This window comes from Callithrix jacchus, chromosome 1 (genome assembly GCF_049354715.1).
Source record: "Callithrix jacchus isolate 240 chromosome 1, calJac240_pri, whole genome shotgun sequence".
Lineage (NCBI taxonomy): Eukaryota > Metazoa > Chordata > Mammalia > Primates > Cebidae > Callithrix > Callithrix jacchus.
Window position 1 is genome coordinate 178644988 of NC_133502.1, and position 15213 is coordinate 178660200.

A 15213-nucleotide genomic window follows, 5' to 3' on the forward strand; every position below is an offset into this window, starting at 1 on the left:
GAATTGCTTGAACCCAGAAGGCGGAGGTTGTGGTGAGCCAAGATAATGCCATTGCACTCCAGTCTGGGTAACAACAGCGAAACTCCGTCTCAAAAAAAAAAAAAAAGTCCAGGCGTGGTGGCTTACACCTGTAATCCCAGCACTTTGGGAGGCCAACGCAGGTGGATCACAAGGTTGGGAGTTCCAGACCAGCTTGACCAACATGGTGAAACCCCGTCTCTTCTAAAAATGCAAAGTATTAGCCAAGCATGGTGGCAGGCGCCTGTAATCCCAGCTACTCAGGAGGCTGAGGGGAAAAATCATATATTAATAGCACTAGATTCAACATTACACATTCTAGTAGTAACCTTTAGTTGATCATGAAAAGTTAGAGAAAATAGGCTGGGCAGGGTGGTTTACGCCTGTAATCCCAGCACTTTGGGAAGCTGAGGTGAGCAGACCACTCGAGGCCAGGAGTTGAAGACCAGCCTGGTCCATGTGGTAAAACCCTGTCTCTAGCAAAAATATAAAAATCAGCTGCGCATAGTGGCGCACGCCTATGGTCCCAGCTACCCAGGAGGCTGAGGCATGAGTATCCCTTGAACCTGGGAGGTGAAGATTGCAGTGAACAGGTATCACACCACTGTATTCCAGCCTGGGCAACAGAGTGTCTCGGTCTCAGAAAAACAAGAGAGAGAGAGAGATAAAATAGAAAAATAAAATGTACTTGACTAAGAGTAACACTAAAAGTCAAGCTCAGGAGATCAATCTTTCTAGCCCCTGCAGGCTTTTTCAGTCAATACCTTAAAGTTTAACGTCCCTTTGAAAACGTTGCCAGGAGAAGCAGGCATAACTTGTTCTGTTACTCAACATGTCTGTTCCCAGTTACGGCATCATGATTATGCAAATAATCTTTTCTTGAAACCATGAAATCACATGCCTTAAGATCATTGTCAAGGTAGCAGTTTTCTCAGAATTTAAGAAGTAACTGCAGAGAAAATATTCCACAATGTCTTTGTAGTTAGTTTTCCCTCATTCTCTTTTTTTTGAGACGAAGTTTCGCTGTTGTTACCCAGGTTGGAGTGCAATGACACGATCTCGGCTCACCGCAACCTCTGCCTCCTGGGTTCAAGCAATTCTGCCTCAGTCTCCTGAGTAGCTGGGATTACAGGCATGCACCACCATGCCCAGCTAATTTTTGTATTTTAGTAGAGACAGGGTTTCACCTTGTTGACTAGGATGTTCTCGATCTCTTGACCTCATGATCCACCTGTCTCGGCCACCCAAAGTGCTCGGATTATAGGCGTGAGCCACCGCGCCCGGCTTCCCTCATTCTTATTCCTCTCAATTCCAAAATAACAACTGGCGCAATACAGCTTTCAAATATGTGAGAGAAGATATTCCTCTTAAACTCCTGGGCATATAGCACTGGTATGACCCTATGTAGGTCACATCATAATACCCAAATATAAAAAAGTAAGGAATCTTAAGAACCCAGTTTTAATCTCTTATAAAACTGTTTTCCAGAAACTAAGGCAAAAGCCTTCTATTTAAAACTATTTTAGGCCAGGCGAGGTGGCTCACACCTGTAATCCCAGCAATTTGGGAGGCCGGGGCAGGTGGATCACGAGGTCAGGAGATCGAGACCATCCTGGCCAACATAGTGAAACCCTGTCTCCAAAAAAAAAAAAAGGAATAATAATTTAAAAAAATGGCTGGGCGCGGTGGCTCACGCCTATAATCTGAGCACTTTGGGAGGCCGAGGCGAGTGGATCACGAGGTCAAGAGATTGAGACCATCCTGGTCAACATGGTGAAACCCTGTCTCTACTAAAAATACAAAAATTAGCTGGACATGGTGGCGCGCACCTGTAATCCCAGCTACTCGGGAGGCTGAGGCAGGAGAATTGCTTGAACCCAGGAGGTGGAGGTTGCAGTGAGCCAAGATCGTGCCATTGCACTCCAGCCTGGGTAATAACAGCGAAACTCCGTCTCAAAAAAATAATAATAATAAAATAAAACTATTTTAATGTTTCATCACTATTGTATTATTAAATGGGATTAAGATTCTTACCTGATTTTTTTTTTTTTTGGAGACAGAGTTGCTCTGTCGTCCAGGCTGGAGTGCAGTGGTGTGATATTGGCTCACTGCAACCTCTGTCTCCTGGGTTCAAGCAATTGTCCTGCCTCAGCCTCCTGAGTAGATGGGACTATAGGTACATGCTACCACACTCGGCTGCAAATTTTTTATATTTTTAATAGAGACAGGGTTTTACTGTGTTAGCCAGGGTGGTCTCTATCTCCTGATCTCATGATCACCCATCTCAGCCTCCCAAAGTGCTGGGATTACAGGAGTGAGCCCTCATGCCCAGCCTTTTATTTCTTATTGAGACAGTCTCACTCTGCTGCCCAGGCTGGAGTGCAGTGGCATGATCTTGGCTCACTGCAACCTCCGTCTCCCAGGTTCAAGTGATTCTTCTGCCTCAGCCTCCTGAGAAGCTGGGTGTGCACCATGACACCCAGATAATTTTTGTATTTTTTATAGAAATGAAGTTTTGCCATGTTGGCTAGGCTGGTCTTGAACTCCTGACCTCAAGTGATCCACCCACCTTGTCCTCCAAAAGTGCTGGAATTACAGGCACAAGCCACTGTGCCCAGCCTCATTTTGTAGTACAGTATTATATTCAAATTTAAAACCAGAGATTCTCAAAGATGACACCTAACTTTAAAAGATAAAAAATACTCCAAAGTGGGCTGGGCACGGTGGCTTATGCCTCTAATCCTAGCACTTTGGGAGACAGAGGTGGGTGGATCGCCTGAGGTCAGGAGTTGGAGACCATCAAGGCCAATATGGTGAAACCCCGACTCTACTAAAAATACAAAAATTAGCTGAGGCTCAGGCAGGAGAATTGCTTGAACCCGGGAAGTGGAGGCTGCAGTGGGCCGAGATCAGGCCGCCGCACTCCAGGCTGGGTGACAAAGTGAGACTTCACCTCAAAAAAAAAAAGAAACTCCAAAGCATTGCAAACTACCTTTGAAAATGAAATTGCACTTAAAAATCACCTTTCCCTTTAACATTTAGTTTCATAATAACGTGAGAATCCATGGTCTTCACTGTTTCAAGAAAATATTGGCCAGGTGTGCTGGCTCACGCCTGTAATCCCAGTACTTTGAGAAGCTGAGGCGGGATCACCTGAGGTCAGGAGTTTGAGACTAACCTGGCCAACATGGTGAAACCCCCTCGCTACCAAAAATATAAAAATTAGCTGGGCGTGGTGGCGCATGCCTGTAATCCCAGCTACTAGGTGGACTGAGGCAGGAGGATTCCTTGAACCTGGGAGGTGGAGGTTGCAGTGAGCCAAGATTCAGCCTGGGCAACAGAATGAGACTCTGTCTCAAAAAAACAAAAACGAAACAAAACAAAAATCACTTCTTTTACATTCTTACTATTCTTGCATATTGCTGATTTTAAAAATGCTTTCTAAAAGTTTCTCCAGCATTTCATTAGATAACACGTTGGTTACTCAGTCTCTAGGTTTTATCTCTTTAGAAAATTTAAATGGTAAAAATTAACCATGTGTGGTAAAGTTCAAGAAGTACAGATCCAACTCTGATGCAGCTGAGGTTCCAGTCCTGATTTAAAGATGCCTGCTGAACATTACCCAATCAATCAGTTGTGTGATCTTGAATAAGTCATTTAAGTTTCCTGGATTTGTTTTCACATCTGTTAAGTAAGTTGGATGGGTGTGTTGATTTTCTAAGGACCCTTCCAGCCTAATATGCAAATGTTTTTTCCTTACAATTCAGAACAGAGATTATAAACTGGGCAGGGTCTGGATGAAGGTTCCAGGCAGGTCATTTGTAAATAAGCAGACCATCCTTGAATAAATTACATAACCTAACTAAGCTTCATCTGGAAAAAGAGAAAAAAAAGGGGAATAAAAATATACTTAATAAGGTTTTTGTGATGTTAACTGAGTTAATGTACATATAAAATACTTAACAGAATACTTGGCATATTTAATTACTTAGTAAATAAATCTATTATCTTCCTGTGTGGATTCACAAAACAATAATTACAGTTTCTTATTCTCAGTTTCTTTATCTGTAAAAGGGAGGTAGTAGAATCAGATGGAAATTCTGTTCAAACTTTTAAGAGTCCATATTTGTAACATACAGCCAAAGATCAGAGGTTGGGCAAGAAAAGGGATACTCTCCACCAAGTAATCATTACCCTTCTCTTGAAGATCATCACAGGTATTTTACAATAAACTACAATCTTCCTGGCTCCATCGTGGTGCCCTACTTTTGTCTTGCAGAGAGTGTGACAGAACTTGTATTGGTTTTTGAATCAAGGGAAGAATTCAAATTAGGCGTGGTGGCCAGTGCCTGAATCCCAGCTACTCCGGAGGCTGAGACAGGAGAATTGCTTGAACCCAGCAAGCAGAGGTTGCAGTGAGCCAAGATCATCCCACTGCACTCCAGCCTGGGCAACAGAGCAAGACTTACTCTCAAAACAAAAGAAAACAAAACGAACAAAAACAAAAAAACAAGAGAAGAATCCACAGATTCATGCCTTTCACTAAGATTCAATACAACTGAACAAAATAAAGGACCCTTCCTTGTCTCCTCTCCATCCTCCATCATTCTGTACTTTCCCGATTGATTATTTCACCCGGAGTGTATAGAACTTTAGCACCATTAAAATATATCATTCATTTCGGTTCCTAGTTTCAATTAAAAACTTAGACTCTCTGGCAGTTACTTGGTAGTGGGATTCCTCGAGGCTTTTATTTTCCCCTCCTTCAAGTGATTACACACAAAAAAGCATGCATTGCTTGCCTGGCAAGCTAAACAAGAATCTAAAAAACGAAATAAACCTGGCTAGACTACCAGCAATTTTAATAAGCATGCTCTTTTATAACTCCTTGATAAAGAATGGTGAGTAGAAGGGGGCTCACTACTGAATCCGTCCATTAAAGAAGTTCCTATAGATTGTAAAAGAAGCAAAGAAAGTTTCCATACAGAATTAAGATTAAAAAGTTAAGACCCAGACTCTAGGGCTTGGATGAAACAGCATGAGGCAATAGAACACAGGAGTTAAGAGCTTCCGTGTGACTCCAGCTTAACCTGGAGCAAATGACTTACTTCTCAGAGCCTCAGTTTGCTTACCTGTAAAGTAGGGATAATGATAATACCTACCTCCTAGCTCATCAAATTGTTCCAAGAATTAAATGCAACAAAAGGCCTAACGAATTTCCTCATAAGGGCTCAATAAATCATTATTACTGCAACCATTTCGCCTGATACTTAAGTGTGAAGAGCCTGGAAAAAAACCAAAAGACCCCTACGACGAGCCGGGAATTTTCTGATATTTTCCTCCGAGTCAATGCTCGGTGAAATCAGTTAATCAGTGGCGGGACACCGTGCGGCTGACACAGCGTATCCACCGCCCGGAGCCCAAGGGCGTTTCCAAAGCTCTGCTAGGCGGAGGTGAGGCCCGGGCTGTTCCGGCTCGGCCACCGTTGTTATGGCAACCGCCAAGAAAGCGGGGCTTCATTTCTTAGGGCTAAACTGAAAGTTTGCACAGGAGGGGCCAATCGAAGGGCCCCGAGGTGGCCAGCACAGGCCCCTCGGCGACTTCCCAAGTCGCACTCTCCAGGAAAACGACCACAGCCTCAGCCGAACCAGCCGCCGCGCCCCACTCCCCAGGCCCTTCCGGCGGCTGCGCCTTTTAACCCCGGAAGTGGGCGGGAGAGGAAGAGGCTGGTGATGCTGGAACAAACATGGCTGCTCTGGCGCCTGTCGGCTCCACTGGCTCCCGCCGTCCTCGGCTGGCCGCGGGCCTCCGGCTGCTCCCGATGCTAGGGTTGCTGCAGTTGCTGGCCGAGCCTGGCCTGGGCCGCGTCCATCACCTGGCACTCAAGGTAAAGCCTGGCACGGCCGGGCCGGCCCGGGGGGCGGAGGCCGAGGCCACTCCCCCGGGTTTTAGGGCAGTTTTGGCCCATTGGGGACCTATGAGCCATTGGACCACCTCTTTGCCCCTGACTGCAGCCTTTCTCTGAGAAGTGACGGGGGCTGTGGGGAAGGCGGGCCTGGGCGGCGCTGGGGTCCTTGAGCTAACTGGCAGGGGCGGGAAGACTCGAGCTGAGGGAGGGGAGGAGGCTGAACTGCGGCTTAACCCCTACGGACTCCGGAGGCTGCTCTTCAAGCCCTGCTGGCTTCCCTGAGTCCCTCTCGCAAGGCAGCCTGCTCGTTCTTCTGCTTTCTCCCCTCCAACTTTTAGGCCGGCTTTCCTAGTCCGCGGTCTCCGCTCTTTCGTGCCCTTGTACTGTATCTGCGGTTTGAATGTACTTGGAATCTTAGCCTCAGTTTCCCATTTTGGTTTAGGGCGCTCTCTGTAGTGAAAATCTTCAGAAGGAATTTCAAATCTTGCTTAAAACACGTGACTGAGAATTTAAAGCCAGCATTAAAAATGTGCCTCTAATTAAGGGGCCTGCTTTTTCTTTCTGTGTCCCGTCATTGTCTAGGGCGGAGAGATTTTTGATAAACCTAGAATGACCCCCCTGGATCTTGCTTTATAACTAGCAGAGAAAAGACCTCTAAGCCTGAAATATGCCCTAAAGTGGTTCAGCAGGTTAATAAATCCGGGAAATTTGCCAGGTATTGTGTCTCATGCCTGTAATGCCAACACTGGGAGGCCTAGGCAGGAGGACTGTTTGAGCCCAGGGGTTCAAGACCAGCCTAGTCAACATGGTAAGGACCCCCTCCCCAACTTCTAATCTACAAAAATTAAAAATTAACCAGGTGTGGTGGCACATGCCTGCAGCTTCTGGGGAGGCTGAAGCAGCAGGATCACTTGAGCCCAGGAGGTTGAGACTGCAGTGAGCTGTGGTCACTCATTGCACTCCAGCCTGAGTGACAGAGCAAGACTCTGTCTCAAAATATATAAACAGAAAATTAGAGGAATAGAAAAGTAAATTGTTATGACCCAAACTCTTGTACATTGTTTTCATACCATACAGTCTTCTAAGAAGTGGAACTGTAGAGTTTGTCTTGTAAAAACACATTGCCGTAGCAAACTATGAAGCTAAATAGTTTAGCTTCATACTATTAAATTCTACATTAATAGTAAAATTTAATGTAGAATTTAAATAATACAGAATGAATTTGGCCTAAGCCTGTAATCCCAGCACTTTGGGTGGCTGAGGCAGGTGAATCACCTGAGGTCAGGAGTTCGAGACCAGCCCCGCCAACATGGCGAAACCACCTCTCTACTAAAAATACAAGTATTAGTCAGATGTGGTGGTACACACCTGTAGTCCCAGCTACTTGGGAGGCTGAGACAGGAGAATTGCTTCAACCTGGGAGGCTGAGGTTGCAGTGAGCTGAGATCATGCCACTGCATTCCAGCCTGGGTGAAAATGATACTCTGTCTCAAGAGAAGTAAAATATAGAAAATAAATACAAGCCTGACTAGATCCATACAACCATACTTTTTTTTTTTTCTTTTAAAGACAGGATTTCACCATGTAGGTCATGCTGGTCTTGAACTCCCAACCTCAGGTGGTCTGCTCGCCTTGGCCTCCAAACTGCTTGTATTACAGGCGTGAGCCACCACACCCGGCCACAACCATACTATTTGATATCAACTTTTGTTGTTTGTAAGTAAAAATTATCCTGATTAAAATGGTTCAATCATGGGAGTGGGGCAGGTAAATTTCGGCTCTTTTTGAGAATCTGTTGAGAGCTATAGAACCTCTCTCCGGAAAAGTGCATGTAGAAATGTAGACAAAACTTGGCTGGGCGCGGTGGCTCATGCCTGTAATCCCAACACTTTAGGAGGCCGAGGTGGGTGGATCACTTGAGGTCAGGAGTTCAAGACCATCCTGGCCAACATGGGGAAACCACGTCTCTACTAAAAATACAAAAATTAGCTGTGTGTGGTGGCTGGTGCCTGTAATCGCAGCTACTCAGGAGGCTGAGGCAGGAGAATTGCTTGAAGAACCCGGGAGACAGAGGTTGCAGTGAGCCGAGATCATGCCACTGCACTCCAGCCACCTGGGTGACAGAGTGAGACTCCATCCCAGAAAAATAAATAAATAAATAAATAAATAAATAAATTAAATAAAGGGCGGGTGCAGTGACTCACACCTGTAATCCCAGCACTTTGGGAGGGGGAGGCAGGAGGATTTCCTGAGCTCAGGAGTTTGAGACCAGCCTGGGTAACATAGTGAAACCCTGTCTCTACTAAAATACAAAAAATTAGCCAGGCATGGCGGCTTGTGCTTGTAATCCCAGCTACAAGGGAGACTGAGGCAAGAGAATCGCTGGAACCCAGGAAGCAGAGGTTGCAGTGAGCCGAGATCATGCCACTGCACTCCAGCCTGGGTGACAGAGCAAGACTCTGTCTCCAAAAACAAACAAAAAAAAGAAATGTAGACAAAACTGTCCTGGAATTTCTGAGTCTTCATAATCTTGCGAAAGCTTATGCATGGGTCCCAGCGCCAGGTTTATGACTCCAGGTTAAGAACACCTGATCTTAACCTGGGCTCACGCCTGTAATCCCAGTACTTTGGGAGGCTGAGGCAGGCAGATCACGAGTTCATGAGATCGAGACCATCCTAGCTAACATGGTGAAATCCTGTCTCTACTAAAAATACAAAAAAATTAGCTGGACGTGGTAGTGCATGCCTGTAGTCCCAGCTACTCAGGAGGCTGAGGCAGGAGAATTGCTTGAATCCAAGAGGTGGCGATTGCAGTGAGCCGAGATCACACCACTGCACTACAGCCTGGGCAAGAGTTCGAGACTCTGTCTTTAAAATTCTTTCATTTTACTTTAGGATCTTATGTCTTAGATTAAGGAGTTAACTGAGTTCATACAGCTTATAAATGAGAGACAAGGCTAGGACTATGTCTCATGGCTCCCAGTGCAGTGCTTTTTGTACATTTATAGAATTAAAATGTTATGTGTTTACCATCATTAAGTAAATGCTGGCAATATTGGTATAGATGTAAAAGTATATCCTAACTTTAGGGGTGAAAGCAAATTGAATTGGTATAATTCTGGTGATAGAGTGAGTTCTCCCTGTTTTTCTGAATTACTTAATGGTTTTTGTCTTTATAAGATGTTTCATAAATGATGTGGTACTCAGTCCATAATTAACACTATTAATTGTTTCTTTTTTTTCTTTTTCCATCATGTTATCCCTCTGAATATAATTGTTTCTTTCTTTCTTTCTCTTTTTTTTTTGAGACAGAGTCTTGCTCTGTCTCCAGGCTGGAGTGCAGTGGTATGATCTCGATCTCGGCTCACTGAAACCTCCGCCTCCTGTGTTCAAGCAGTTCTCCTGCCTCAGCCTCCTGAGTAGCTGGGGCTGTAGGTGCCCACTACCATGTCCCGCTAATTTTTGTATACTTTAGTAGAGACAGGGTTTCACCATATTGGCCAGGCTGGTCTCGCACTCCTGACCTCGTGATCCGCCCGCCTTGGCCTCCCAAAGTGCTGGGATTACAGGCATGAGTCTCTGCACCTGGCTAATTGTTTCTTTGAAAATAAACATCGTAAGTCAGGGATGTCCAATCTTTTGGGTTCCCTGGGCCACACTGGAAGATGACAAAATGTTTTGGGTCACACATAAAATAGACTAGCACTAATCATAGCTAATGAGCTTAAAAAAATTGCAAAAAAAAAAAAATCTCATAATGTTTTAAGAAAGTTGACAAATTTGTGTTGGGCTGCATTCACAGCTGTCCTGGGTCACACGCAGCCTGGACAAGCTTGTTCTGAGTTCTTGCCCAAGGAAATGGAAATCATCTGAAGAGAGCCTGTCAGAGCAGCAACTTTAGATTGCCTGTCTCTCAGCTGAGAGAACTAGGAGATCTGATCAGATTAGAGACCCATACTGGTAAAGATAACATGAAGAGGTCACTGAGTACCAGGAATATGCACTGATCCCTTAAAACTTGGCCGGGCCTGGTAGCTCACGCCTGTAATCCCAGCACTTAGGGAGGCTCATTTGAGGCCAAGGGTTGGAGGCTGCCATAAGCTATTATGGCACCACTACACTGCAGCCTGGGCAACAGAGCAAGATCCCATCTCAATGACAACAGCACCGAAATTAGCCTTACATGGTGGCACATACCTATAGTCCCAGCTACTAGGGAGGCTGAGGTGGGAGGATCCCTTGAGCTCAGGAGTCAGAAGCTGTAGTGAGCTATAATGGCACCACTGTATTCCATCCTGGGGGACAGTATGAGACTCTATTTCTTTTTTTTATTTTTATTTATTTTATTTTTTTACTTTTTTTTTAGGAGACGGGGTCTCACTGTGTTGCCCAGGCTGGAGTGCAGTGGCTCTTCACAGGTGTGATCCCACTACTGACCAGCACGGGAGTTTTCACCTACTCGGTTTCTGACCTGGGCTGGTTCACCCCTCCTTAGGCAACCTGGTGGTCCCCCACTCCTGGGAGGTTACCATATTGATGTTGAACTTAGTGTGGACACCCGATTGGCATAGCGCACTACAGCCCAGAACTCTTGGGCTCAAGCAATCCTCCCACCTCAGCCTCCTGAGTAGCTGGGACTATAGGCATGTGCCACCGCGCTGGCTGAGATCCTGTTTCTTTTAAAAAAAAAAAAAAAGACAAAAGAAAACAACCTTTTTATTATGGAGAAATTCAAATATACTAAAGTAGCTAGATAAGGATAAGGAACTCCCATGTGCTTGTCATCCTCAGTAACCATCAACCCATGGCTAATTCTGCCTCATCCCCACATAAATCAATTTCTTGTTCTTATTTTTCATGATTTTTAAAATTAGAAATGAGTCCTCTTATATTTTTATTCCCTTTTCTTATGCCATGCTAACATTTTCCACCGTTGTTCTGGCTTTCCCAATCTTCTCACATTCCATCTCTTTGACCTTTCTCTATATTCCTGGCCCTTTTGTTTATTATTATTATTTTCTTTTTTTTAAGACTGATTTTTGTTCTTGTCATCCAGGCTGGAGTGCAATGGCTCGATCTCGGCTCACAGCCATCTCCACCTCTTAGGTTCAAGCAGTTCTCCTGCCTCAGCCTCACAAGTAGCTGGGATGTGATTAACCATGCCTGGCTAACTTTTGTATTATTTAGTAGAGACAGGATTTTGCCATGTTGGTCAGGCTAGTCTTGAACTCCTGACCTCAGGTGATCCACCTGCCTCGGCTTCCCCAAGTGCTGGGATTATAGGCGTGAGTCACTGTGCCCAGCTATTTATTATTTTTATTATTTAAAAGACTTGTCAGCAGGAAGTAACCCTTGCCTTTTAAAAACAACTTTGTTGATGTATAATTTATATACTGTAAAATCACCTATTTTAACTGTATAATGTAATGATTGTTAGGAAGTTTACTGAGTTATACAACTATGACCACAATCCAGCCACAGAACATTTCTGCCACTCCATAGGATCCCTTGTTTGGTTTTAGAATCAATTCCCATTTCCACCACTAGTCCCAGGCAGCCACTAATCTACTTTCTGTCTCTATAAACTTGCCCTTTCTGGATGTTGCATGTGAGTGGAATCACAGGATAGGTAGGCTTTTCCTTTCTTTTTTTTTTTTGAGATGGAGTCTTGCTGTGCCACCCAGGCTGGAGGGCAGTGGTGTGATCTCAGCTCACTGCAACCTTTCAACCTCTGCCTCCCGGGTTTAAGCGATTCTCCTGCCTCAGCCTCTGGAGTAGCTGGGATTACAGGCGCCCACCACCATGCCTAGCTAATTTTTGTATTTTTTGTAGAGACATAGTTTTGCCATGTTGGCCAGGCTGATCTCGAAAGCCTAACCTCGTGATCCGCCTGCCTCAGCCTCCCAGAGTGCTGAGGTGACAGGCCTGAGCCACCACACCCGGCCAGGTTTGATTATTTTAGCAAGACTACTTTATAGTAGGGCTGTGTTCTTCCTTTGGGAGGCACAGTGTCTGATTGTTTCTTTTGCCCTGTTGATGCCCAGTGCTTACATTCCTTTGTTCATTAGATTTATTGTGATTTAGTGATGCTATTTAGTGTCAAAGGATAAGACTGTTAAATTATATATTTTATTTTTATTTCACTTTCTGAGACAGGGTCGCATTCTGTTGCCCAGGCTGGAATGTAGTGATGTGAACACGGATCACTGCAGCCTCAACTTCCTGGGCTCAAGCAATCTTCTTGCTTTAGTCTTCTCAGTGGTTGTGACCACCCTCCACCATGCCTGGCTAATTCTTAAATTTTTTTGTAGAAACAGGGTCTCACCATGTTGTTCAGGCTGATCTCAAACTCCTGGCTTCAAGTTACCCTCCTGCACGACCTCCCAAGGTGCTGGAATTACAGGCATGAGCCATGCGCCTGGCCGAGTTGTACTTTTTATTGTGCAGTAGATCTTGTTATGTTTCTCTCAGGTGGCACACAAGACCAAAGAAGTGTATAAAGTGCAAACAGGTGTCACTCCTTAGGCATTCACATGCTCAGGTAAAATTTATGGGTTGCTTACATTAGGCACATTTCACTCCTACAGAGGTGAACTGTGCGTAATATAAGCAGCCTAAGGCAGCAAAGAAAACAGATAAGCTCTTCCACATTCTGAGTACAGTCTAGAATCTCCTCTGTTGATGGGAATTTTTCTTAAGTATCTTACTCTTCTTGACTTCTTAGACTTACATAGAATGTAATTTAGCCATTTCTGGATGACAGGTGATTAACATATTCTTACTCATAACTTTTAACATGGGAATATTTACATGGTCATTGATATTATTTTAATAGTCATTTTCTTTTTTTTTTGGAGACAGAGTCTCGTTTTGTCGCCAGGCACCAGGCTGGAGTGCAGTGGCACGATCTCGGCTCACTGCAACCTCTGCCTCCCAGGTTCAAGCAGTTCTCCTGCCTCAGCCTCCAGAGTAGCTGGGACTACAGATGCCCCACCATGCCCAGCTAATTTTTTATATTTTAGTAGAGACGGGGTTTCACTATGTTGGCCAGGATGGTCTTGATCTCTTGACCTCGTGACCCGCCCGCCTCGGCCTCGCAAAGTGCTGGGAAATAGTCATTTTCTAATCCATTTCTTCTTAATGGAATAAAAATGATAATTCAAGTTTTTCATTTTAGAGATGGGGGGGTCTCACTATGTTTCCCAGGCTGGAGCACAGTGGCTTTTCACCAGTGCCAGCATAGCACACTATAGCCTTCAGCTCCTGGGCTCAAGCTGCCTTCCTGTTTCAGCCTCCAGAGTAGCTAAGACTACAGATGCTTGCCACTGTACTCGGCTAGTCCAAGTTTTATGTCAAAAACTATCTGAATATAGTTTTTATATTGCGTTTAAAAACCAAATATTTTGATGACTGATCATTCTAGCTTTCAGGTAGGTGATGCGGATGAGCAAGTGGACAGGAGTGGCTTTGCTAAAGTCTCAGAAATTTGGGCATTTCTTGGGTTGGATACTTGTATGACAATTATCCACAAATCGTAATTCGAATGCTCTAGACTTTATGCCAGCAGCTTAGCAAGCCATGTAGTAAAGAGCAGAACTTGGAAATAGCCAGATCAGCAGTCCTCACTGCTGTGTAACTTCTGGCTAGTCACATTAGAAGCCTTCCTTGCTCATGGGATCTAGACTAGAAGATGTTGGATGAAACGTAAGTTAAAGCAGAACATCACACAAAAGGAATATGTACCTGAAACTTTATTTCGACTTAAAATCTGCCAATATACATTCATTGACTTAAATGAATGACTTATTAAGCTTACTGGATGACTCTGCAACACATGCCTTCTGTCTGTCTTACTCATTTAACAAATACTTTTCAGATGTCTTTTATATCCTAGGTGGGCACTTCTAGACACAGGCTGAGTCAGTGAGCAGGACTAAGCCCCTACCTACATGGAGTTTTCATTCTAGTGGTAGTGGACAGCAAGCTTTTTTTTTTGAGATGTAGTCTCACTTTGTTGCCCAGACAGTAGTGCAATGGCGTGATCTCAGCTCACTGCAACTTTTGCATCCCGGGTTCAAGGGATTCTCCTGCCTCAGCCTCCTGAGTAGCTGGGATTACAGGTGCATGCCACCATGCCCAGCTAATTTTTGTATTTTCAGTAGAAACAGAGTTTCACTATGTTGGTCAGGCTGGTCTTGAACTCCTGATCTTGTGATCCACCTGTCTCAGCCTGTCAAAGTGTTGGGATTACAGGCATGGGCCACTGTGTGCCCGGCCTGGACAGCAAGCACATGGATGCACAGATAATTTAAAATTGGGGCAATTTGATAAGAAAATGGAACAGTATTGGAACCAAGAGTAATGGAGTTGGAAGCTATTCTGGAGAGAGCCTCTGAAGAGTTAATATTTGGAGAGACTTAATGGATGAGCCAGGCATTCAAGGGTCTAGGGAAGAGTATCACAGGCAGAGCAACAGGAAGTGCAAACTCCCAGTGTGACCGTCTTCGTGTTTCCTTGTCTGTGGAGGCCCATATGGCTGGAGCAAAGTGATCTAGTGGAGAGGTGCACATGAGCCTGGAGGCCATGGTAGGATGCGTGGATTTTATCCTGAGTGATGAGGAACCTGCCCTGGTTTTTGGCATAAGGAAGCAGTTTCCTGAAGAAGTGACATTAAAGCTGAGACTGGAAGAGTAAGAATTAGCCACTGCAGGCCAGGCGTGGTGACTCATGCCTATATCCCCAGCACTTTGGGAGGCAGAAGCAGGTGGATCCTCTGAGGTCAGGAGTTCAAGGCCCTCTTGGCCAACATGGTGAAACATTGTCCCTACAAAAAATATGAAAATTAGCCAGGTGGAGTGGTGGGTGCCCATAATCCTAGCTACCCAGGAGGCTGAGGCTGGAGAATTGCTTGAACCTGGGAGACAGGTCACAGTGAGCCCAGTGAGTCAAGATTGCTCCCCTGCACTCCAGACTGGGTGACAGAGCAAGACTCCATCTCAAAAAAAAAAAAGAAAAAGAAAAAGCATTAGCCAGGGCAAAATGAGGTGAGAGCTTATGTGTGGAAGAAGTGCAAGGGATTGGATTCTTAGTTTCCTATTTTGTAAAATAGGGATGAGGGTAGCTTTCCCACAGGGTGGTTATGAGGATTAGACACAGTTACATAAAATAATAGCACTGAGGCTGGGTGAGGTGGCTCACACCTGTAATCTCAGCACTTTAGGAGGCTGAGGTGGGTGGATCACCTGAGGTCAGGGGTTTAAGACCAGTATGGCCAACATGGTGAAACC

At 44.9% G+C, this 15213-nt stretch overlaps 1 protein-coding gene across 2 annotated transcripts in view; it reads left to right on the forward strand.

Annotated features, from left to right (window-relative positions):
- Nucleotides 1-5739: 5739 nt before the first annotated feature.
- The window catches only part of GPR107 (G protein-coupled receptor 107), an 80875-nt gene continuing 71401 nt past the window's right edge, over nt 5740-15213 (forward strand). For both annotated transcript variants that reach the window (XM_035260357.3, XM_078329483.1), the window contains exon 1: nt 5740-5905. In XM_035260357.3, the coding sequence (XP_035116248.1) occupies nt 5765-5905 (141 nt within the window). In that variant the 5' untranslated portion in view covers nt 5740-5764. The remainder of the gene's footprint in view (nt 5906-15213) is intronic.